This window comes from Ziziphus jujuba, chromosome 10 (genome assembly GCF_031755915.1).
Source record: "Ziziphus jujuba cultivar Dongzao chromosome 10, ASM3175591v1".
Taxonomy (NCBI): domain Eukaryota; kingdom Viridiplantae; phylum Streptophyta; class Magnoliopsida; order Rosales; family Rhamnaceae; genus Ziziphus; species Ziziphus jujuba.
Window position 1 is genome coordinate 7587705 of NC_083388.1, and position 23132 is coordinate 7610836.

The 23132-nt window shown below is 31.9% G+C and overlaps 4 protein-coding genes and 1 long non-coding RNA gene across 8 annotated transcripts; 4 read left to right on the forward strand and 1 right to left on the reverse strand.

Moving 5' to 3' along the window:
• Positions 1–265: 265 nt before the first annotated feature.
• LOC107430577 (protein OCTOPUS) lies at positions 266–2384 on the reverse strand. Its single transcript, XM_016041425.4, has one exon. The coding sequence runs from the start codon at positions 2154–2156 to the stop codon at positions 342–344; it is 1815 nt and encodes a 604-aa protein (XP_015896911.3). The 5' UTR covers positions 2157–2384; the 3' UTR covers positions 266–341.
• Positions 2385–6057: 3673 nt separating this feature from the next.
• On the forward strand, positions 6058–8092 carry LOC107430558 (uncharacterized). 3 transcript variants are annotated; one of them, XM_048468571.2, is made up of 4 exons: positions 6058–6351; positions 7266–7406; positions 7751–7853; positions 8019–8092. In XM_048468571.2, exons 1-4 carry the CDS (start codon positions 6172–6174, stop codon positions 8030–8032), a joined length of 438 nt encoding a protein of 145 aa, XP_048324528.2. In that variant the 5' UTR covers positions 6058–6171; the 3' UTR covers positions 8033–8092. The 3 variants fall into 3 exon arrangements, with proteins under 3 accessions (XP_048324528.2, XP_015896890.3, XP_015896889.3); XM_016041404.4 differs by lacking the exon at positions 8019–8092 and adding an exon at positions 7975–8015; XM_016041403.4 differs by lacking the exon at positions 8019–8092 and having other exon boundaries at positions 6059–6351; positions 7751–8015.
• A 4126-nt stretch (positions 8093–12218) lies between these two features.
• Positions 12219–12906, forward strand: LOC125421188 (uncharacterized). Its single transcript, XR_007239364.2, has 2 exons — positions 12219–12422; positions 12599–12906. It is a non-coding gene; the product is annotated as an uncharacterized LOC125421188 (long non-coding RNA).
• Positions 12907–15363: 2457 nt separating this feature from the next.
• Positions 15364–16890, forward strand: LOC107430557 (uncharacterized). The gene is made up of 3 exons (XM_016041402.4): positions 15364–15622; positions 15918–16058; positions 16487–16890. The coding sequence occupies exons 1-3, from the start codon at positions 15434–15436 to the stop codon at positions 16628–16630; spliced, it is 474 nt and encodes a 157-aa protein (XP_015896888.3). The 5' UTR covers positions 15364–15433; the 3' UTR covers positions 16631–16890.
• A 1513-nt stretch (positions 16891–18403) lies between these two features.
• On the forward strand, positions 18404–22511 carry LOC107430537 (probable anion transporter 4, chloroplastic). 2 transcript variants are annotated; one of them, XM_016041379.4, is made up of 9 exons: positions 18404–19043; positions 19471–19697; positions 19843–20209; positions 20399–20443; positions 20524–20670; positions 21058–21195; positions 21294–21327; positions 21651–21830; positions 21999–22511. In XM_016041379.4, the coding sequence occupies exons 1-9, from the start codon at positions 18591–18593 to the stop codon at positions 22022–22024; spliced, it is 1617 nt and encodes a 538-aa protein (XP_015896865.3). In that variant the 5' UTR covers positions 18404–18590; the 3' UTR covers positions 22025–22511. The 2 variants fall into 2 exon arrangements, with proteins under 2 accessions (XP_015896865.3, XP_024935191.3); XM_025079423.3 differs by lacking the exon at positions 18404–19043 and having other exon boundaries at positions 19559–19699.
• The last annotated feature ends 621 nt before the right edge of the window (positions 22512–23132 follow it).

Sequence of the window (23132 nt, forward strand, 5' to 3'; positions counted from 1 at the left end):
GACTCTAGATATAAAGGCTTTGTGTAAGAAAATCCAGCTTTTTAACCATGGTCATTCTCATTACACCAGATAAACACCCTCCAATATTACTGAAATGGCAGACTAAAATGAAAACTTGAAAGTTATAAAAAAAAAAAAGAAAAAGAAAAATATAGTATTACAATTTCTACCTATCAATAATGTTCTTTCAGCATAAGCTAAAACGTAGTCGCTTGCTTCCCTTTTGATAGCAATTTATGGAGAAAGAACATCTTAGGCAGAGAAGTAAGAATATAATAATGCTTTTCATGACAAGCACATTTTATGTCTTTACAACAAAGATAATTTCAAAGTGATGAACCTTAATTTACAAGACCACTCTTGACCACAGAAAGCGAGTTCTTTAGCCTGCTCTTTGCTGATTTGCTTCTTCTATAGCTCCTCAATGGCGTCAAGTAGAATCTCAACAGGCCATTATCAAGATTGTTTGGCGAATATCCGGCACTCCGATTGCGCTGCAGCATAAGCTCTTCTCTTCTCTTCAAACTACTGCCTCTATTTTCAACTCCACTTGAATTGCTACTCAACATTCCAGCCATTTTACAACGGTTTCTACACCTCATACTGTAGCTCCTGATAAGCTTCTGACCAACTGACCCATTTGCTTCTACACTGCCTAATGTCCTCGGATTTTTCCAGGACTCGGAAACCGACTGATCAGATACATTTCCTTCAGTGACCCTTTCTTCACCTACACATTTTGGCTCGCTTCGCCTCTGTATCAAACCCCATATATTATTCCACTTCTTGTGCCATCTCTGTGACTTCTTCAACTCCTTCTGATTAACCCCAACTGTTGGGTCAGTGGAACCAGAATCCTTTGAACCAGATTCAACACTCTCCAAATTCTCATCTTTCTCAGATTTCAACTTGGAATCCTTTAAATCGGTCTCTGTGATTAGCACTTTCGCTCCGTAGAACAATTCCGTAGTGGCCGGAGATACCTTAGCGTTTGATATCATTTTCAGGTCATCGACTTCAGCCATCATTCCTCTTGTGTGCAAAGAATTAGAACGTTCAAAACTCCTTGTACTACTCCTCTGAGAGGGCAGAGATTCTGAGTAGTAGGATTTGGTTCGAGCTGAACTGTCGCCGGGACTTCTCTCGCCGTCGGAAACCCAGTTCTCCGATTCACTGCCGGAGAGCTTCGCATCTTCTACGAGAGAAACCATCGGATTTAGCCGAGGGTAGACCCTTCCGATCAAATACCCATCCCAAGAAGCTCTCGGCTCGTCGAATGAGTACCGGGAATCGTCCAGCGACATCCGACCGGCGTCGATCGACAACCTGGGATCTGTGTCGCAGGATCTTCGGCCCATTCCGTACTCTCCGACCTCCGACTGGGTCTCCCTCAAACGCCTCGCACTGGGCTTCTCGACGACCAAAACTCCACCACCACCACCGCTACCGTCGTCGACGGCAACGGCGAGCTTCTTGGTCTTGGGTTTTCGCCGCCATTTCCTCAATTTCTTGCTGAAAACAGACGCGGCTTCCCAAAATGTCCCTGCAATGTCTTTAAAATCCCTTCCTGTACCACTGCCCTTCTTCCTTTGCCATTCAAGATCTATAAACTCCTTCATTGTCTTCAACTCCACATCTCCATCAACTTCATCTTCTTCTTCATATTCATTTTCTCGTCCCTGCATTACATCCTCAGAAACCCTAATCCCAATCCCGTTCTCATTCTCATTCTCAGTCTCCTCCACTTCTTTCAGCTCAAACCCTAGGTTCCCCAATTCCACCTCGAACTTCTTCACAGTACCCTTTTTCTCATCATCGCGATTGAAGAGCTCCCATAGGGTATTCCGAGCCCTGACGTCACACGACCTCCGCCGAGGAGGATCCGAAGAGGGGTTAAGGAAGCAGTCAGGTTTGGTACCGGAGCAAGATTTGGTGCGTCGGAGCTCCGATCTGGAAGAGATGTTCTGGGTCGGGGTCTCCTGGCGAGTGTCGGGGTCAATGCCGGCGAGTCGCTCCCGGAGGCATATGGCGCAGAAGCCGGTGATGGGTTTGGCGGGGTGGCGGTGACAGGTCGAAAGGCGGTGGGTCTGGGACTGAGCTTGAGATCGGGTATGGGAATGGGAATCGGGTGGTTGGAGTGGAAGAGTCATGGTCATGGCTGGGAATGGAGATTGGAAATGGTGGTGGTCAGTGAGTGCATGTTAAGACTTAAGAGACGCGTTGAAGATGGAAGTGAGAAGTGGGGACTGAAAAATAGAGAGAGAAAGACACAGAGACTAATAGAGGGGAGCAAATAAGGCATTAAAAAGCTGAAACCCCTGATAAACCCCTTTCTCTTTTTGGAGTTTAACTCTATTCGGTCTCTCCCTTTTAGCCAAATTTAAAGGGCAAAATTAAAAATTTCCTTCCCCCAAAAAAAAAAAATTGTTGTTGGAAACTTTTTATATTCGATCCGGTACCTTTTTTTTTTTTTTTTTTTTTTAAATTAAAGATATTCTGCTAAATTTAATTTCAAGTCTTTTTAAAGTAGGGTAAATAACTAAGTTTAGACTTTAGAATGAGATAGTTTTGATAGTTCACATAATTTTTTTTAAGAAACTTAATTAGTTGAAAATTTTAGAACAAGTGATTAATTAGTTGAAAAATGGATTTGATATGGAACTCTTCCCTTATAAAATATATATATATATATACTAGTTTATTGGGAAATGCAACTTTTTTTATTTATTAAAATTGGTTCTTTTTTTTATTTTTTATTTTCAAAAGAAATCTGGTCGAAATTTTCGAACAAGTGACAATTTGAACAACAAGATCATGAATCTAGATTTTCCGAATCAAACTTACATTATGTACATGTAATATATTTCTTTAAAAAAATATATATAGATATCTATATAGTCACTACTTTTACATGCTTTTATTATTGATCTTAAATTATGCAATCTTAGGCTCTGTTCAAAGTAATGATTATAACACTCTTTTTCAATATAGGTGAAAGTTCTATTAAGTAAAGCTAACTCACACGTATATTTAAATATAGGAAAGAGGGAAACGTAAAAGCATATAATATACATGATATAATATATATATATATATATATATGTTTGTCTTGATGAAGGGAGAATGTGAAGAGAAAGCAAAGAAAGTATTGCTCAGAAAGCTAATATACTACACTTTTCTCTACATTTTGATTGGTTGCATGCATGTCTTCACTCAATTATTTTTTTGTGACATCTTGTAAGGTTGTTATAAGGCCCAATATATTAAGCAATTATGCATTGGAAAATATATAAATCAAACAAAAATATTTATAATAAGTTAATTATTTGTCAACAAACGGTATAGATATATTGTAAATTGAATCATACTTAGATATTAAGATTTTAAAAATAAATAATTTTTTTTTGTTTTGTTTTACAAATTCAGTGTTAGAAATTTAAATTTCTTTGCTTGGTACATATTTAACGATTCTTAATATTTTATTGTATAATTTTATTGGTAAAGTTATCATTCTTACTTCTAATTAAATGTATATAACTAACATTAAAATATAATTTCTCTATCAATTACACCGAGCTGGTACCATGATAATGTCATTTGCAAACCAAATTAATAAACAACAATATAATTGATCTTAATTTTCCCAAGTAATTTTTTGCTACATAGTTCAAGTGTGCAATCTACTCCACCCTAACATTCATTCACCCGGGGGAAAAAAAAAAAAAAATTGATTCTATGGATGTTATTTTAGAAACAAAAAGAAAAGGGGAAAAAAAAAATGAAGACTTTTTCTGTATTTTATTTTGGTTATTTGGGGGTAAAGTGGGGCAATGAATATTGCTTGGAGCAGAAGTACATGAGAGAGAAGCGAGAGAGAGAGAGAGAGAGAGAGAGAATTCACATGAACCAAAGAAAAAAAAAAAAGGGAAAAAAAAGATAAAAAAAACTTTATTTTTATTTTTCTTAATTCTTTTTGCTCGTGGAACCCCAGCGACCGTCGATGGTACATTGGAATTGGATCTTGGTTTCTTGAAATGATTATAGAACCAAAAAGAAAAGCAGCAAGTTATCAACCAAAATCTTCAGCCAAAAAAAAAAAGTTAGCAACCAAAATCTAACCCTTGGGAGTTGGGAAATGGGAAAGTCGCCAGAAAAAAATAAATAAATAAATAAATAATTGTATATTTCAAGTCAAAGCCCCACATTGGACACCACCAATTGGCACAGAAATCTGCCATAAAATTGCTCCTTCCTTGATTGTCTTCTAAATTTTCTAAACAATTTTGTTTGATGTCCTGTCCTTTTTCAGCCCTTATGCTATGTGTAATCTTCAAACTAGCTTGCTTTTCTTTTTAAGACTGTATACGGAAGCAAGCTACTCAGCAATCCCACAAGAACATCTCTTCTCCAATATCTACTGTCAAATTCACAGCTTGACATGTTGAACAATAACAAATTGTCCATTATTTTCTCAACAACATACCACACTATATATTAAATATTTGAGAGAAAAAAAAAAAAGTAACATATTCCAAAATAATAAAGGGTCTTAAAAAAAAAAGTTACATATTGCGAAATAATAAATGGATAATTCTTTCATTTGTTTTTTTTGGTGAAAATAGATAATTCTTTCATGTATCTTTAGTATTTATCTTTATTTCAATGAAACCCTCTTTGCTTTTGAAAATTTCAATTATATTTTGATACGGACACAAATGATAAAGATCGATGTTAAATTTAAAACAAATGATTGTATTGAATGAGCATTTAACCTCTCACCAATATTTTATTTTATTATTTTTTTGCTTGTAAGATGAAGTATTAGTCATTTATAATTGAAAAAAAAAAAGGAAAATGTTATTAAATGAATTTTATTTTATTAATATGAAAAATGTTCATTAAAATGAATTTTATTTTATTAATTGATGTAAAAACAAAAGATTTTATTGACTAAACATTTAACCTCTCACCAGTAATCTTCTTTTCCATGTTCATTAAAATGGACTTTATTTTATTAATTGATGTAAAAACAAATGATTGTCTTGAATAAATTACATTTAACCTCTCACCAGTAATCTTTTTTCCATGTTCATTAAAATCTACTTTATTTTATGAATTGATGTAAAGACAAATGATTGTGTTGAATAAATTATATTTAACCTCTCACCAGTAATCTTCTTTACCTTGTTCATCAAAATGAACTTTATTTTATTAATTGGTGTAAAAACAAATGATTGTATTGAATAAACATTTAACCTCTCACCAGTAATTTATCTATATATATATATATTTTTTTTTTTTCCTTTTTTGTTTGTGACATGAAGTATACATGATGGTAGTCATTTATAATGACCAAAAAAAACAGGGGGAAAATGTTGATTAAAATGAACTTTATTTTATTAATATGGAAAATGTTCATTAAAATGAACTTTATTTTATTAATTGGTGTTTCTTCTTCTTCTAGCTAGTTTTTTTTAAGTTTTTAAAGCAAAATTGAAAACCATACACAAAAGCATTTAAATTGTTTGAAGGTTATTTATGGTTTTAAAGATAAAAAGTATCTTTAAACAAATCCAAATTCAACTTAGACAACTTTAATATGTAGAATGAAACTTTAAAATGAAGTTGAAAACTAGAACTAGAAAGAGAAAGTAGGCTGTAGTTTCTAATACTAGAAAATTATTTCAGTTGACAATATGATAGGTGAATATCTCCATTGGATCATAAATCTTAAATGCTCTGTCTTTCTAATCTCTATAAACATGGCATTCGAGACACATACATGTCCGAAACAATTATATTTTAAAAAATATAGTATCTATAATTCTAAACTTAACAAACAGGTCAATTTGATGTTATATCAGCGTTTGACAATAAAAAAATAATTATGAACTAAATTGAAACGAGGTTGAATATACTATATGAATAATTTTTGTGATTATTTCTTCCACAAAAATACCATCACAATGTTCCGAGTTCAGGCCTTTGTACACGTTGGCCCATTTGGCCTCAATTATATTTTGAGCCCACCTTGTCACCAGCTTTTAAACAGGAACAGTAATGATATAGACGCCCTCATTTTGCCACTTTATACAACCGCACTGTTTGGGTCGTCTTTCCAAAAACGTCAAAGTGTGCAAGTTTCTGCGGAGCAAACTTTGCGACTTAGACATGGAGAAGGCCAGGACATTTTTACAATTGACAGACGATCAGTCCGAAATTGTGTCCCGTCTCGTCGATCCGGCTCATTGCTCCGGCTTCTATGATGATTTCGCTCTCAACGGTATCCGGGTCGACCGAGTCGAACAAGGAGTCGTGGTTTGCACTTTCAAGGTCCCTCCCCGCTTGATTGTAAGTTCATCTTTGCCCATCATATGTTTGATAGAATGTCTTTATGAAATAAATAAATAAATAAATTGCAAACCAACTATAAAGTTGTTAACGTGATATTTTTTTTTTCTTTTGTTTTTTTTAATCTAATTATGTGTAATCACTTTAAATATTTATGGGTAACAGTTGGAATTTATTATACATTTTAATTAACTATAAAGATATGAAATAAATAAATAAATAAATAAAATAAAAATAAGATTAAATTTGGAATAATCAAATTTTTCAATCAAAATATTGGTATTCAGTAATTTGGCATTATTTCATTGGTTTTACCTCATGAATGCGAGACATTATTAATTTAACAATTATTAGTAACTTATTATATCATTGCTTATTAAAATTTTGGTTATTAAATTCGGTGTCTCGTATCATCATTCAAAACATAACCACCAAATTTAATACAATTTCAACTTTGTGTTGGTTTTTTTGTTTTTGGTTTTAAGCTTATAGTCAATTGTGCTTAAAAAAAAAAAAATTGATGTTTTTAATTTTGGAATATTGCAATGTAAATCCTTGGTTTTAAAATCCATCTGGATGCTCCACGCACACATTAATAATCCTAAATCTACTATCCAATTCAGCACTAAAAAACAAAATTGCATTAGCGGTTAGAAAACATATACATTAAATTTAAATTTATAGAGGGCTAAATGAGCACCATTAAAAATAAAAGGTTGAATGTGGTTGGTTTTAAATCAATGGCCCATTCCGAAATTAAAGAATATCAAAACAAAATTAATTAAAAAAAAGTTTATAGTCAATGAAATAGATAACAAACTCTAGCTATATATCATTAATTCACATTAACAAATATTTAAGCAAATAAATTACATTTCGATGTCATTTATGAAGTTTTCAGTTGGTGATGGCAGGACAGGAATGGAAAGTTAGCTAATGGTGCAATTGCAAATATTGTGGATGTAGTTGGTAGTGCCGCAGTCCATGTTGAGGGTCTGCCTATGAATGTCTCTGTGGACATGTCCATCTCATTTCTTTCGACTGCCAAGCTTGATGTGAGCATAGTTTCTAAAATTGGCTTCCACTTGGCCCTTTTTTTTTTTTTTTTTCTTGGGGAAAAAAAAAATTTGCCGCCGTAATCAACTTTCTTGAATATCTCTAACAAAGAGTTTTACTGCAACTTGGTTTACTAAAATTAAAAATCGTTGTAACGTTAGTTTATGGAGCGAATCTGCTAATTAAGAATTGGAATTGGTGTTCATAATCTAATCTACTAGCCTTTCATTGCATTTCGCAAATATGACTAGTTTTGGCTTTCTGGGATCTATTTATAAGATTTTTACACATGATTTGTTGTTGTATTATTGTATTGTATTGATGTTAAGATGGGGAATTGCAGGATGAGTTAGAGATTACTGCAAGGGCTTTAGGACAAAGAGGGAGGTACTCTGGAACAGTGGTGCTGCTGAAAAACAAAGCAACTGGGGAAATTATTGTTGAAGGTAGGCATTCATTGTTTCGTCTACCTATTAGCAAAATCTGATTTTTCATTCAAGAAAGAGCACGTGTATTTGTGATAATGTACTTTTTTTTCTTTCTTTTTTTTCATTGTTTTGGATTTAGAGATTCGGTATTTCTGACAATAAAACGGTGTTTGCAAGTTATAGAGGTTGTAACTTAGAAATTGGAAGGCGTATATTTTCAAAGCTCAATCTCAAAAACCGCACTTTTTGGTCCTAAACTCCATTTTGGGGCAATCTTATTCTCAACATTGCACCGTGGAAAGCTGTCAAATAGATCCTACTGTTTGCATAGAATTTGTCACATCAACGCCACTTCAATTAATTGGCAATGATTTTCCACCAAATTCTATGTTTCATATTAACCTTCATCTCTTCCCACCACAACCGATGGGAGAGGGGAAGGGGCGTGCTTTCCACTAGCAAGGCAACCCGATTAAATAAAGATGGTGGTGGAATGGAAAAGGTATTACATGTAATAGTTATATCATGTTATCTTAAATTTTATTTAATTAGTGCGTGCAATGTAGAACTCAATAATTTATAATCATACACAAGGATAAAATAAAATGTGCATTTTATATAAATATTGTTCAATTATAAATCATTTGTGACACAATATCTAGTTAGTGATTACATAAAAATGTTTTGGGAAGTTTTCTATATGGTGACAAGGTAATCTCACTAACTAAACCCAGTGGTGGAATCGATAAGGTGTTTATATATAATAGTATTTATATATAATAGCTATACCATATCTTCTCATAACTTTTTCCATTACCACGTACAATGTTAATTTAGCAATTTATAAACATCTACAATATCGTATAATGATAAAATAAAAAATATAGATCCTATATAAATATTGAGGTTTGTTCAATTATGAATAGTTTGTGATATCATATCAGGTTAAAAAAAAAAAAAAAAAAGACACATGAGGAGTTTCTATATCGGCAAGGCAATCCTGCTAACTAAACATTCCGGTGGAATTGAAAAGGTATTACATATAAAACTATAAAGTAATGTCAATGGCTTGGGGAGTGTCAATAGCATTGTGGTCTTCTGCAACATTGTGCTTTTTATTTTATTTTCAGGGACTGAATATTGAAGCAAGTGGACAGACTGCTTCACTCCAATATCTAGTCTCAAATTCACAGCTTGAAGTCTTGAACTGGAGTATTATTATTATTTTAATTAATAAAAAACTTATGATTGATAATTTTTTTCAACTGTTAATTAAGGCATGCCACTCTAAGCCTAAGTATTTGAGATAAAAAAAATATATATATATATATATATATAATAGTTTGCAATTATAAATCTTAACTAAAATAAACAAATTTATTAAATTACATAACAAAACTATTTAATCGTTTTTGACTTATTAAAAAAAAAAAAAAAGTCTGATAGCAAAGATAAATTCAACTAGAACAAATATTTAGATATGTTGAATGAAACTTGAGAATATAAATGAGAACTAGAAACATAAATCAAACATACGTATTTAATATAAGTTAATTATTTGTAAACAAGTTAGTATAGACATTTTGTAAATTGGAGCATACATTGATAATGTCACTTGCAAACCAAATTAACAACATAATTGATCTTAATTTTCCCAAGTGATTTGTTGCTACATGGTTCAAGTGTGCAATATACTGTACCCTCACTCTGAGTATATAACACCAATCCATTCTATGGATGTTATTTTATAGAAAAAAAAAAAAGAAAAAAAAAGACTTTTTTCTGTTTATTCTATTATTGTTATTATTGGGAGTAACGTAAAGTAGGAAAATGAATATTGACTGGAGAAGAAGTAAATGAAAGAGAGAAAGAATTCACATGAACCCAAAAAAAAAAAAAAAAACTTTATTTTTATCCATATATAATTTTATCTTATATATATATATATATATATATATATATATATATATATATATATATATATATATATATATGTATATATATTGGAATAAAATCCATGTAAGGTTTTACTTTAATTCTTTTGCGTATCGAGCCCAAGCCTATAATGTATTGGAACTGGATTTCTTGAAATGATTAGGGAACGGGTTAATTACCATGGTATTTTCGAGGTTTTTTTTAATTACAGTTGAGTACTTTTAATGTTTTTATAATTATATTGTACATTTTTGAGATTTTTTTTAATTACAATCGGATATTTTTATGTTTTCATAATTATATTGCATACCTTCGAAATTTTTTTTAATTACAACGGAGTACCTTCATGTTTTCATAATTGCATTTGTCTCCCTTCTGACAAAACTTCATCCATAAAAATGTACCCTCTCTCTTATGTGGCAGTTAAAATTTTATTAATTGTCCCTTATATGTATTAATTAAATATGGATTTTGATTGATTTGAAAAATAAAATTTTTTTAATTTGAAAAAGTTGAAACCCAACGGATAGTAAGTACAAAAATAATTAGATCACCTTTGTGATATTAATTTCTCACCTTTGTGATATAATATTATAAAGATGACCTAGTTATTCTTGTACTTACTATCCGTTGGGCTTTAACCTTTTCAAATTAAAAATTTTTTTTTTTCAAATCAATCAAAATTCACGTCTAATTAATATATACAATGGACAATTAATAAAATTTTAACTGGCAAATAAGAGAGAAAGTACATTTATAGATGAAGTTTTGTCAGAAGGGAGGTGGATGTAATTATGGAAACATGAAGATATCCGGTTGTAATTAAGAAAAAAATCTCGATGGTGTACAATGTAATTATGGAAACATAAAAGTATCCGATTGTAATTAAGGAAAACCTCGAGAGTGTGCAATGTAATTATGGAAACATTGAAGATATTCAGTTTTAATTAAGGAAAAACTCGAAGGTGCTCAGTGTAATTAACCCTTAGAACCCAAAAATTAAAAAAAAAAATTTAAAAAAATTAAAAATAATAATAATAATAAAAAGATTACAGGACCCAAAAAGAAGAGGAGCAACCAAAATCTAGCCCTTATATGGGAGTTGGGAAATAGGAAAGTCTCCAAAAAAATGTATATTTCAAGACAAAGCCCCACACTTGACACCAATTGGCACGGAAATCTGTCATTAAAATATTCCTTCCTCTTCTATCTTCGAAACTTTCAAAACAGTTTTGTTTGATGCCTGTCCTTATGTGATGTAATATTCAAACTAGTTTTTCTTTTCATTTTTTTGACCATATATGCAAAGATGACAAGCTACTCAGCAATCTCATAAGAACAACTCTACTCCAATATCTACATGTCAAATTCACAGCTTGACCTGTTGAATATTATTTTAAAAAATATAACATGTTGTCCATAATTTTTTCAACAATATAAAGTGACATAAAAATAATAAAGTGATAAATTGTTTCATGGTAATTCTTTGAGAATTGTCTTTATTTTAATGAGATCTCCTTACTTTTGAAAATACCAATAAGACTTCTATAATGGGTGAAAATGATAAAGATTAACGCTAAACTCAAAGAGTGTAAATCGAAAGATAGAAAAGGTAGATGAAAATCTTTTAAAACTATTGGAGAGATGTATGATAGTTTTTAAAACATAGGTGTTTGATTTTAAGTCAAATATCGGTGGAGTAAAATGATAATAACCCAATAATAGTTTTATAATGTTATTTTTTTAGTTTTCAGTTTTCCTTTTCTGTTTGTATCATCAAAAGTATGCATTATAGTAGTAATTTATAATGAATAAAAACTGAAAAATGTTCCTTAAAATGGATCTTATTCTATTAATTGATGTTTCTGTATTTGTTTTCTTCAGTAATCTTGTAGTTAGTTTTCTTTACGTTTATAGTTAAGTGATGAGTTTTTATATCACCTGAGCACAAGCCAATTGTACACAACTTGTTTTAAAAATAAAAGACTTTTACAACAAATTTAAAGTGTCGAATGAAATGTAAGAATAAAGTTTGAAGAAATAAATTAAAGAGAACTAGAACTAGAAAACAGAAAGAACGAGCTGTAGAATCTAAAAAATAAAAATAAAAATTTATTAGAATATTATATTGAGAATAAAAATCATGCAGGGACAGAACCAGAATTATAAAGAGGTGGGGAACCACAATTTAGTACTAGTTTCTTTCTTGCAGGAGCAGCTTAATGATAATGACTACGATTTAAATAAAAAAGAAGAAGAAAGAATATGGGTTAAATTATATTGGTATTTTACACACTATTAATTTTTGTGATTAATGTCCAAAAGATACCAACAAAATGTTCCGAGTTCAGGCCTTTGTCCACGTGAGGCTCACTCTTCCTCAATTTTATAGGTACAGCCACCTTGCTATCAGCTTTTAAAGTCGGTTATGATACAGAGGCACACACATTTATTATCCCCACACTGTTTGTTTTAGATCGTCTTTTCAATAAATATCAACCCACACACGTCGACGCACAGAGAATCTCCCAAAACGTATGCACGAAAGGAAACAAAGGCGACTCAGACATGGAGAAAGCCAGAAGGTATATACAACTGACAGACGATGAGTCCCAAAGCCTGTCGAGCCAGGAGGTCCCTCCTTGCTTGATTGTAAGTCACCTACGCTGCCGAAAATATGTTTGTTGTTTGTAACCTAGTACTACTAAATTTGGAAAAGTTTTTCTTACCCCCCCCAAAAAAAAAAAAAAAAAAAATGGGAATCTTGAGCCAAGCTCTAGTGATCCGGAAGGGAGAGTCTTTTTGAGTTTTGGGTTGGTGAATGGCAGGATAGAGATGGAAAGCTAGCAAACGGTGCGATCGCAAATATAGTGGATGTAGTTGGTGGTTCCGTAGTCCAAGTAGAAGGTCTCCCTTTGTGCGTCTCCGTGGACATATCCATCTCATTTCTTTCCACTGCCAACCTCCATGTAAGCAACCAATTCCATCTCTCTCATATTGGCCTTCCACTTGGTTTTTTTTTTTTTTTTTTTTTTTTTTTTTTGTGTGCTTCTTCTTAAATGGTGGGTTACATAATGCTTCCCATATCCATATGCAATGTTATATACATATATATATTGGCAATAGATTTAATCGAGTTACATGGCCTCCCGATGAAACATCTTGCATGTAATCCGAGGCTTCTGTATGAAATTCATTTCATCCCCGGAAAGAAAAAAAAATTTATGTCAAAATCTATATGCAATGCAATATTTATAGGTGAGTAGGTCCTAGAAAAAGAGATATTTTGGGTGAAATAGAGAGTATGGATGAATGCTAATTAAAATCCACATTCCCTATCTCTATGAGGGAAAATACGGAGATTCACACACACACACACACACACACAAAAGAAAAACAAAAGAAATTGAGAGAGAGAAAGATTAATGAGATAATTATGGAGTTAAGAATAATTAAATCCTATTAACTTTTAAATTTGCCCAACAAATCAACTTTCTTGAATACCTCTAACAAGCATTGATGTTTGACTCTTGAATCAGCTAAGAATTTAAATTGGTGTTGATAATCATGAAAAAGATTTTTTTTCTTATATAATAGATGAATGATACGGTGTTACAAACCATTAATAACCAAACATTCAACAATTATTTGTAGGTTTATATATTTTATTTTAAAGAAAAATTTATCTACATTCACTAGCTTTGATAAAAATCATTGATACTTTTAAGGTTTGAAAAATCATTACTTACCCTTCAAAATTTAAAAATTATCCTCTATCATTTTAGGAGTTGATTTTTGATAAAATTTGATTTATAAAAAAAAAATTATTTTACACTTATATATGAAATATTACATTATTATTTTATCATTTTGCACATTAAAAAAAGATAACTTATTATAAAGTTCATTTATATAATAAACAATATAATTAAAAAATGATAAATAAATTATAATTTTTCACATATATTATTATATAATAAATCATAATATAAACTTTTGACATTGTGCATGTATTATATATTATTTGGCTGAAGTTACAAGCAAGAATTGTTATACATAAGAGCGCTAAGAAAAAGGTTATATAATACACAAGGAATAAATAAAAAAGTAAAATTGAAAAATCAAAAATAATAATTATATAGATATATTTTTTCTATTACAACATGGGGGGATTTTTTTAACGAATTCTTAATACATGACAAAACAAAAAAATTAAAAAAAAAATGAAAAGAAAAAGAAAGAAGAAGAAGAAGAAGAAGAAGAAGAAGACAAGCATTATTGGATGAAGAAAAAGAAAAAAAAAATAAAAAATTGGGAATGGTCCAATACACCGTATATCCAACCCCACCCCCACCCCCATTTGCACTATTGACGGTTCAGGATAAGTTTTACGTGCCTCGGTGTGTGTGTTATTGGAACCAAACACAAGATGGTTTACCATCCGGTGTTTTAATACGTGGCACCATATATGCCCTTGGAATTATGACACAAAGGGTTATAACTTTAAAGTAGAAGGTTCGTTACCAAAATAAGAAAAAGAAAAAAGATAATTAATCCAAAACCTTAATTGAAAAGCACATTTAATATAAACACAAACATTATAGTGAACTTGTAAACTCAGGCCGTTGTTAGGAAGCAAATCCAATTACTAGAAGTTCCTACTCTATCCTATTTTTACTGGTAATAGGGCTACCATGCTCACACAATTATTTTATATAATTTTTTCACGATAAGTGTATGACTAAAAAGTCCATTGTAATAGGACTATATATATATATATATATATATATAAATGCTCTGATGGACGTTTCACCATATGCAAATGCTAATAGATGTCTGTATATAATTATATGCTATTAGACCCCATTATAATATGAGGGTTACGTTGGATTTGGTGTTTTAACCCTTAAAAATTATGTTTTTTCTCAATGTTCAAGTTAATTATTTATTTTGCTCACTCTATTGAATGGTTAATGGCATTTTGAAAAGGTTTTATCAAATTATAAGCTTGTCAGACATTTATCAAATATATTATTCAACAGTAATTATCAACAATTAATGAAAAAGTTGCTTCCAAATATTCAAGTTTATAAGCAAAAATAGTTTTTAAAGAGAGAATTAGCTTTAAGTTGAGGACGTACCCATTATTATTTTATATACATATTATTACCCAAAAAAATAATTTTATATATATATATATATTATTTTATATAATATACTTTAATCATTGCCTTTGGACTCTCCCTCTCATCTCTATAAGCATGGCACTCGAGACATATGCACATTCAAAACAACTATTAATAAAAAAATTTAGTATCTATTTAAATACTCGTTAGTAAACTCATTTAAATTCTAACTAAAATAAACTTATCAAACGAGCCAATTTGATAGCATTGTATATCATAGTTTACCAACGCCATTTTTTTTTTTATCTTTTTCCAAAAGATTCCTGAATTAAATTGAAGACGAGCTTGAAAATACATGAATAATTTTTGTGATTGTCCACAAAATTAAAATACCATCATAATGGTCCCCGGGGACAATACGGTAAAATCAAAGTTCAAGCCGCTATTTAAGTCAATCGGCCTCACAATTCTGACATTCGGAGCCAATATACAGACACGATTAGTTATCCACATGATCATCTTCCCAATTGGCCCGACATGGAGAAAGCGAAGAGGTTTCTGAAACTGACGGACGATGAGTCCGAAAGCGTGTCGCGACTCGTCGTTCCCTGTCACCAAGCCGGTAACTCCAGCTTCTACGAGGATTTCGCTCTCAGAGGAATCCGAGTCGACCGAGTTGAACCCGGACTCGTGGCTTGTACTTTGAAGGTTCTTCCTCGCTTCATTGTAAGCCATCTACGCCGCTCATATATTTGATTAAATGTCTCTGTGATTAAAATATATATATATATATATATATTGCAACCAACAATAAAATTTGCGAGCTTTTTTAGTTGCTTACCCATAAAATTACCTTATTGAACTAGTAATTGGGAATAGGCAGTGAAGTTTTTTCCCCTTCAGAATTGGATTGTGAAGAGAGCTTCCATGAGCTCGTTTGACCCAAATTTCTATGTCTTCTGGATTTAAATTCGAGTATTTGTTTTAAGCATATCATAAATTTTGGGTTTGGTGGTGGCAGGATAGGGAAGGAAATTTAGCTAACGGTGAGATCGCAAATCTTGTGGATGAGGTTGGTGGTGCCGTAGTTCATGTCGAGGGTCTGCCTATGAACGTCTCGGTGGACATGTCCATCTCATTTCTTACGACCGCCAAGCTCAATGTAAGCAAAGTTTCCCAATGTCCATTTCTGAGCCTTCCACTTTTTTTTTCCCCCCCTCTCAGCCTGGAAATTTGCTCAATTAATCAACTTTCTTAAATATCTTTAACAAAGAGTTTTACTGCAACTTGTTTACTAACAAGCATCGTTACAATGTTACTTTTGAATCTGCGAAGAATTGTAATTGTTGTTCATAATTTGGCAATATGGGTTAGCTTGCTAGCTAAACTACCTATGCTAAGACTGGTTTGGCTTCTGGGAGTCGGTTTATGAATTTCACATTGTTTATTATGTATTGGTGGCTTAAGATTTAGATTTGGGTCTCTCTCTCTCTCTTTTTTTTTTCCTTTTTTTTTTTTTTTTGGGGGGGGGGGTTATCCTCCTCGGGTGTATCGTATGTGATATTTGATGTTAAGATGGGGCAATTGCAGGATGAGTTAGAGATCACTGCAAGAGTTTTAGGACAAAGAGGGAGGTACTCTGCAACAGTTGTGCTGGTGAGAAACAAAGCAACTGGGGAGATTATCGCTGAAGGTAGGCATTCATTGTTTCGTCAACGTGCGAGCAAAATCTGATTATAATTATTACATGTGAAAGGAAAATTTTCCGGGGTACATTTATTCTGAATTCCTGTCTTGTTCATATAAATCATACACTTTGTTTCATCGTTTTTGTAGAGATTTAGTATTCTGTCTCTAAAACGGTGTTTCTGAGTTTTAGAGAGGTTGTAACTTGAATTAAAAGGGTACTTTCAAAAGAGCCTTCTCTATTTTGTATCTTGCATGTATACATTTTGTGTTTTTAGAAAATATTATATGTCACTTTTACATTTCAATGTTATTGTCGTAATTTAAACCCAATGATGTGATAACGTTGAATAAATTGTCTAAAGATTTTAATAGTTTTTCAGTAAAAAAAAAATAATAATAATAAATAAATAAATAATTAAAAAAGGAAAGATTTTTATAGCTTTGCCATGTTGAATTTTTTGATTATCAAGGTTACTAGACCCTTGCATTGGGAAGAGTATTAACATTGTCGCTAATTTTTCGCCCGGAGTACCATATTGAGCTAAGTAGTACATGTAGTAATTTTTTGAAAAATTCTATAGTAAATTTGATAAATATATAACTAAAATGAGTGTATTCAATTTAAAATTTAATGGATTTAAAATGAATTATAAATTTTAAAAGATTTGATGGATTGTTATGAAATTGTTTAGATTTTATAAAAAATTTATAAGAATCCAATTAAATCTTTGGTATTAATATTAGATTTCATATTGATAATTTTTTTTCACAATTTCACTAATTAAATCTTTTCAATTATATTAAAATTCATTATTTTTTAAAATTTTTTAAAATAAATGATTTTTTGAATATCACTAGATTTTAAAAGAATTTTATAAAGTCTTAATTGAATACACTTTGATTTTAATAGAATTTTATAAAATCCATTAAAATCTGAATTGAATATAATTGGACTTGTATGAATTCTTTAAAAATATAAATTAAGTACTTCTAAACTTCTAAATACTTTTAAAATTTTTTAAATTCTAAATTGAATATATTTCTTAAGTTGATTGTAAATAATTGTTTTACTAAAAAGAATATTAGCTTAAATGAGGTTAAAATTGAATAAAATTAAAATGTGAAGGAGATAAATTGTGTGCCTAAGAACAGAGAGACACATTGATGGTTTTTAATTTGAAGTTTATTCAAATTAAAATGATATGCGGAAGAGAAAGAAGAGACAATCTTCAACAAAATTAAAGAAAAATATAGTTCTATACTAAAAATTTATTTATTTATTTATTTATTTATTTTTTGTGTAATTTTAAAAGTCATTGCTTTAGATAGTGCACCAGTGTAATATGAATTGAAAAACAAGGGAGTTTAAAAGAGAAGATAACAAAAAACATTCGGAAAAAATATTATTCTTTCCTTTTAAAAGCTTTAAGCCATGTTTGATCGGTGTTTCCTAAAATTAAAATTATATATATATATATATATATATATATATATATATATATATATATATGCACAGGAAAATCCTCGACAAGTTGATTTGAATGATAATAATAATCAACATTTTTTTTTTTCTAAAAAATTGGCTGAATCCTTTTTAAACTGTTTTGGATTTTTATGTTGTCATGTTTATCCCATTTTCAAAAACATTCGTTAATATCTTTTATTGGTCTGCAATATATAGGATAATATTAGTATTAATAAAACGATGTTTGTTACTTAATTTAATTTAAACTAAAAATGATAAGAACTGCAAAATGGAAAAGTATAATCCCTTATTTCAAACTAATAACCAAATAACGTCCAAAAAGAATAAAAAATAAAAAACTAATAAACGAAGTGGTACTACGCTTGAATCCTCAAAATTCTTGTATATCTAAAAACCCACGTGAAACACTGAATAAAGAAGAGGAGGCCATTTTTGGTGGATTTGACAATAATATCTTGGCTCGTCGTACGGACTACACAGTCGCTGGTATCTTTCTTCTTCGCCAGTGTTCCTTCCACTATGTACTATTCAGTCGCCATTGACCGACCAATCCGTACCTCTTCTTTCAGCAAACTTCCCAAACCCGAATTAGCAACACGACGACGACAACTCTCTCAGCGTTTCTTTAATCCTCCTGAACAGAAGAACCTTTCTTTAAACGCTTCGTCGTCGGGTCCGCTGCTGAATTTACGACTTCCACGAGGTTCGTCGTCTGAGTTCCGGTCGCAGCGGGTCAAGGTTTCTTCGGACGATGCTCAATTCGCGTCTCCGGAGGAGAAGAAGAAGAAGAAGAAGGACGTCGTGCAGGCGCCCAGCTTCGCGGAGTTCATCACTTCTGAGAGGGTCAAAGTGGTCGCGATGGTTGCTTTGTCTCTGGCGCTGTGTAACGCCGATCGGGTCGTGATGTCAGTGGCGATTGTACCGTTGTCGCTTTCTCACGGGTGGAGCCGATCATTTTCTGGTATTGTTCAGGTGGGTTTCACTGCTCCCGAATTTTTTTGGAATTTTTTTGGAATTTTTTTTTTTTTTTTTATATAGAGATTTTGAATTTTGAATTATCTTATTTAGTGGCTTTAGAGCTAAGAATATAATTCATAAATGTTCATTTGTTCTGTTGGAAAAAAAAAAATGAAAAATGAAATTTACTTGATGGGTAATCGTTTAACCTTGAAGTTCGAATTATCTTTTATTAGTGGCTCTAGAGCTAAGAACATAATTTATAAATGTTCATTTTGTTCTGTTGGGGGGAAAAAAAAAAAAAAAAATCAAATTTATAACTTTTTACTTGATGGGTAATCTTTGATAAACAAATTTTTGAACCTTTTATTTATTTATTTTTTATGGAGGATTCTAATACTTAAAAGTTTTCTTATTGGTTGAAACTGATGAGTTATGGCAGTCATCTTTCCTATGGGGATACATGATATCTCCCATTGCTGGAGGGACACTGGTGGACTATTTTGGTGGTAAAGTGGTCATGGCTTGGGGAGTGGCATTGTGGTCTCTTGCAACTTTTCTGACACCCTGGGCTGCAGAAACTTCTCTATGGGCTCTTCTGGCTGCTCGAGCTATGCTTGGTATTGCAGAAGGAGTGGCTCTTCCTAGCATGAACAACATGGTAGCAAGGTGTTGGTGCTCTACAAACTTCCATTTTTCTTTTTCTTTAATGATAATTGAGAACAAATCTATGATGTAGATAACGATTTTTTGTATGCTAAAAAATTGTTTGAGGTTAATGATTTTAGTCAATGTTTGAACTTTTCTCTTTTAGATGGTTTCCTCAATCAGAGCGAGCCAGGGCTGTTGGACTTGCAATGGCTGGATTTCAGCTAGGAAGTGCAATAGGACTTACACTTTCACCAATCCTTATGTCACAAGGTGGTGTATTTGGACCCTTTGTGATTTTTGGTTTATCTGGATTTCTTTGGGTCTTGGTTTGGATATCTGCAACATCAAGTACCCCTGACCGACATAATCAGATATCAAAGTATGAGCTGGAGTACATAACGAACAAGACGCAGAAATCCTCCTCGGTGGAGAACAAATCTAAGACAACCAAAGTGATACCTCCTTTCAGGCGCTTGCTTTCTAAGCTGCCTACATGGTCCCTAATTGTTGCTAATTCCATGCATAGCTGGGTAATGCATGCACATCTGGAACTTATTTATTCTAAGCATCATGCTATTATTTTCTTTTTACGTACTGAACATGTTAATGGAAAAGAATGAAAAAGAAAAAAGGTGTAAGTTATCATTTGCATCTTAAACCTTAATATCAAAATCGTGTGTCCACTTAAACTAATTGTTACTTATTGTCAAATTTTACAGGGTTTCTTTGTTATTCTTTCCTGGATGCCCATTTACTTCAACTCTGTAAGGCCTAGTTCTAATCCATAATGAGTAGGTTTTGAATATTTTATCATGAAATTCAAATGAATGACTTTCTATTATAGGTATATCATGTTGACCTCAGACATGCAGCATGGTTCAGTGCTGTTCCATGGAGTGTGATGGCAGTCATGGGTTACTTAGCTGGTATATGGTCTGACATGTTAATCCAGAGTGGAACTAGTGTCACTTTGACTCGCAAGATCATGCAGGTATGACATTCTTCAGCAACATTCTAGTATACCTTTTATTAGCAGGGATGGTGGTTGAAAAATGAAAGAATGAGTCCTATATGCCAGTTTACATAATGCTTATGGATAATGATCAAGCACTGGCAATACCTTTCTTTATTTTCGATCATAAAGTAAGGATGATAACTTTTTGATGAATAGCGATGACAATAACTTGCTTGGTCAGAAATGCATCTAATCTCATTTTTCTTGTGGAAAGTGTACAAAGTGGGTATAAGATAGTAAGGTGATATATAACTTGAAAGATAGGTCATTTGCCTTCTTTTTCACACTCCTGCATCAGTTCTTTCTTGATCATATGCACGTAGCTTTTCAATTTTTGATTTTTTCACAATGTGATCTCTGCAGTCAATTGGTTTTATTGGTCCTGGAATTGCACTTGTGGGTTTAACTATGGCAAAAAGTCCATCAATTGCATCTGCTTGGCTTACATTAGCTGTTGGGCTGAAATCTTTCAGTCATTGTGGTTTTCTTGTGAATCTTCAGGTTGGTGTACTGCAAACCTTAAGAAGTAAATTATTAGTTAGAACTGGCTATTCTCTTTCTTTATCTTTTAACTTTTTATCATTTCTTCCTGTTTCCAGGAGATCGCTCCACAATACTCTGGTGTTTTGCACGGTATTATTATAAATTATTTTTTGATAGCATATTTATCATTGTTGCGGTTCAATAATTTGTTTTAAGTAAGCTTGTCTAGCAGTGTAAATACCATTTATGATATATCTTATCATTTTTATTTATTTATTTTTTTGAATCTGGGATAAATAGATATGTAATATGTGAAAATATATATGGGAAGCAAGTGTTTGTTAATATATTATTGATATTAATATTTTCCATTATATGAATTAAGTCTCAAAACTTGATGAAAAATCACTGAATTTAATGTTCTTGAGATTGAAGAAATTAACATGCAATGACAACAACTTGGACTTTGTTAGGATTATCAAACACTGCTGGAACATTTGCTGCAATTTTGGGAACAGTTGGAGCTGGTTTCTTTGTTGAATTGGTGGGTTCATTCCAGGGATTTTTGTTGCTTACATCACTCTTATATTTTATTTCTGCCATTTTCTACAACCTCTTTTCAACTGGAGAGAGAGTCAATTTTGATGAACCTGGTCAGTATACCATATCTGGTTTGCTTTATTCTTTGCTTTTTATTTGCTTTGTGTTTCTAGAGGTCTATTTTGCTGTTGTGCACATTATGGTAGTGATAACACATGGACTAATTTCGTTGTCATGTATAATATCTTGCAAATGCTAAACCATAATTTTTCTTTCACCAGGTATTAGCATCTTACATAATACTTGAATGAGGGGAATCTTTTAACTTTTCAAAACATGATTGATTTTATTCGCTACATTCTGTGCATGAGGACTGGGCACTTTTTCGAATTAGCATATGATCACTTTGTCACTCCAGTGGCTGTACTCTCACTTTGTGACTTCCTAATGGCTAGTGCGCTGAATCTTTCTTGACAGTTTCATGAATGAGATGATAAGACTACTGGCCACAAACCATCCAGCAAGGATTGTAAATGTTGGCTGTATCCTAATGGACCAGGCCTAAGTTACTGTACAAGATGTTTGAGGTTTTTTTTTTTTTTTTTTTTTTTTTTTGGTTTTTGGGTCTATAGATAACCTCCTTCTTGTTCTTTGTATGAATTCAAAGCCGTGTATAGCACATTCTCGGTCCTCATGCATCAACGGTTTGTTTTCTGATGCATTTGGGACTTTTACAACCAATTTTTGTAAATGTATTACTTGTGTTCAAAGATGAGTTATGAAAGATTTATGCAGGTGGGTATATCATCTTATTCAGAGAACAAATTTAAGGCCACGCGTATACCAGTCATAATTGATTTGGTTGTCTTCCAGTTGCTAATTGGTTTCTTAAGAACTATAGGTTATTTTCCTTCTAGAACGATACATTTGAGAAGGAGCATTTTGTTTTACATATTCAGAAGTCCTATAGTTTTTTGGGAAAATTTTTGAGTTTGGTGAGCATGTTTACTTATAATTTCTGAGACATGTTTATAAAAATAATTTTCATCTTATATAACAAAATAATTTTTTAGTATTAAAAGTCAGGTTCACACAAACATAAAAACTATGAAGAACAAGACCGGTCGACCACTCGCTAGGGACTATCGAAGCTTGCTGCTATGAGGTGTCATAAGGTATAAACTTTGCATTGTAATATGCTTGTTTCGTTCACAAAACAGGAGAGTTTAAAAAAGATAATTCAACTTGTCTGCTTTATTTGTAGTTTGGCGGTGTAAAGGGTACTAAATATGTTCCATCTGGAAGCCAACCAAGGCTTACTGGTTCCTTCTACTCGGTCTTTAAATTCAGACAAATATTCATATATATATATATTAAAAAATGGGCAAAAAAAACAAATGGTCCCAAGTTTGGTC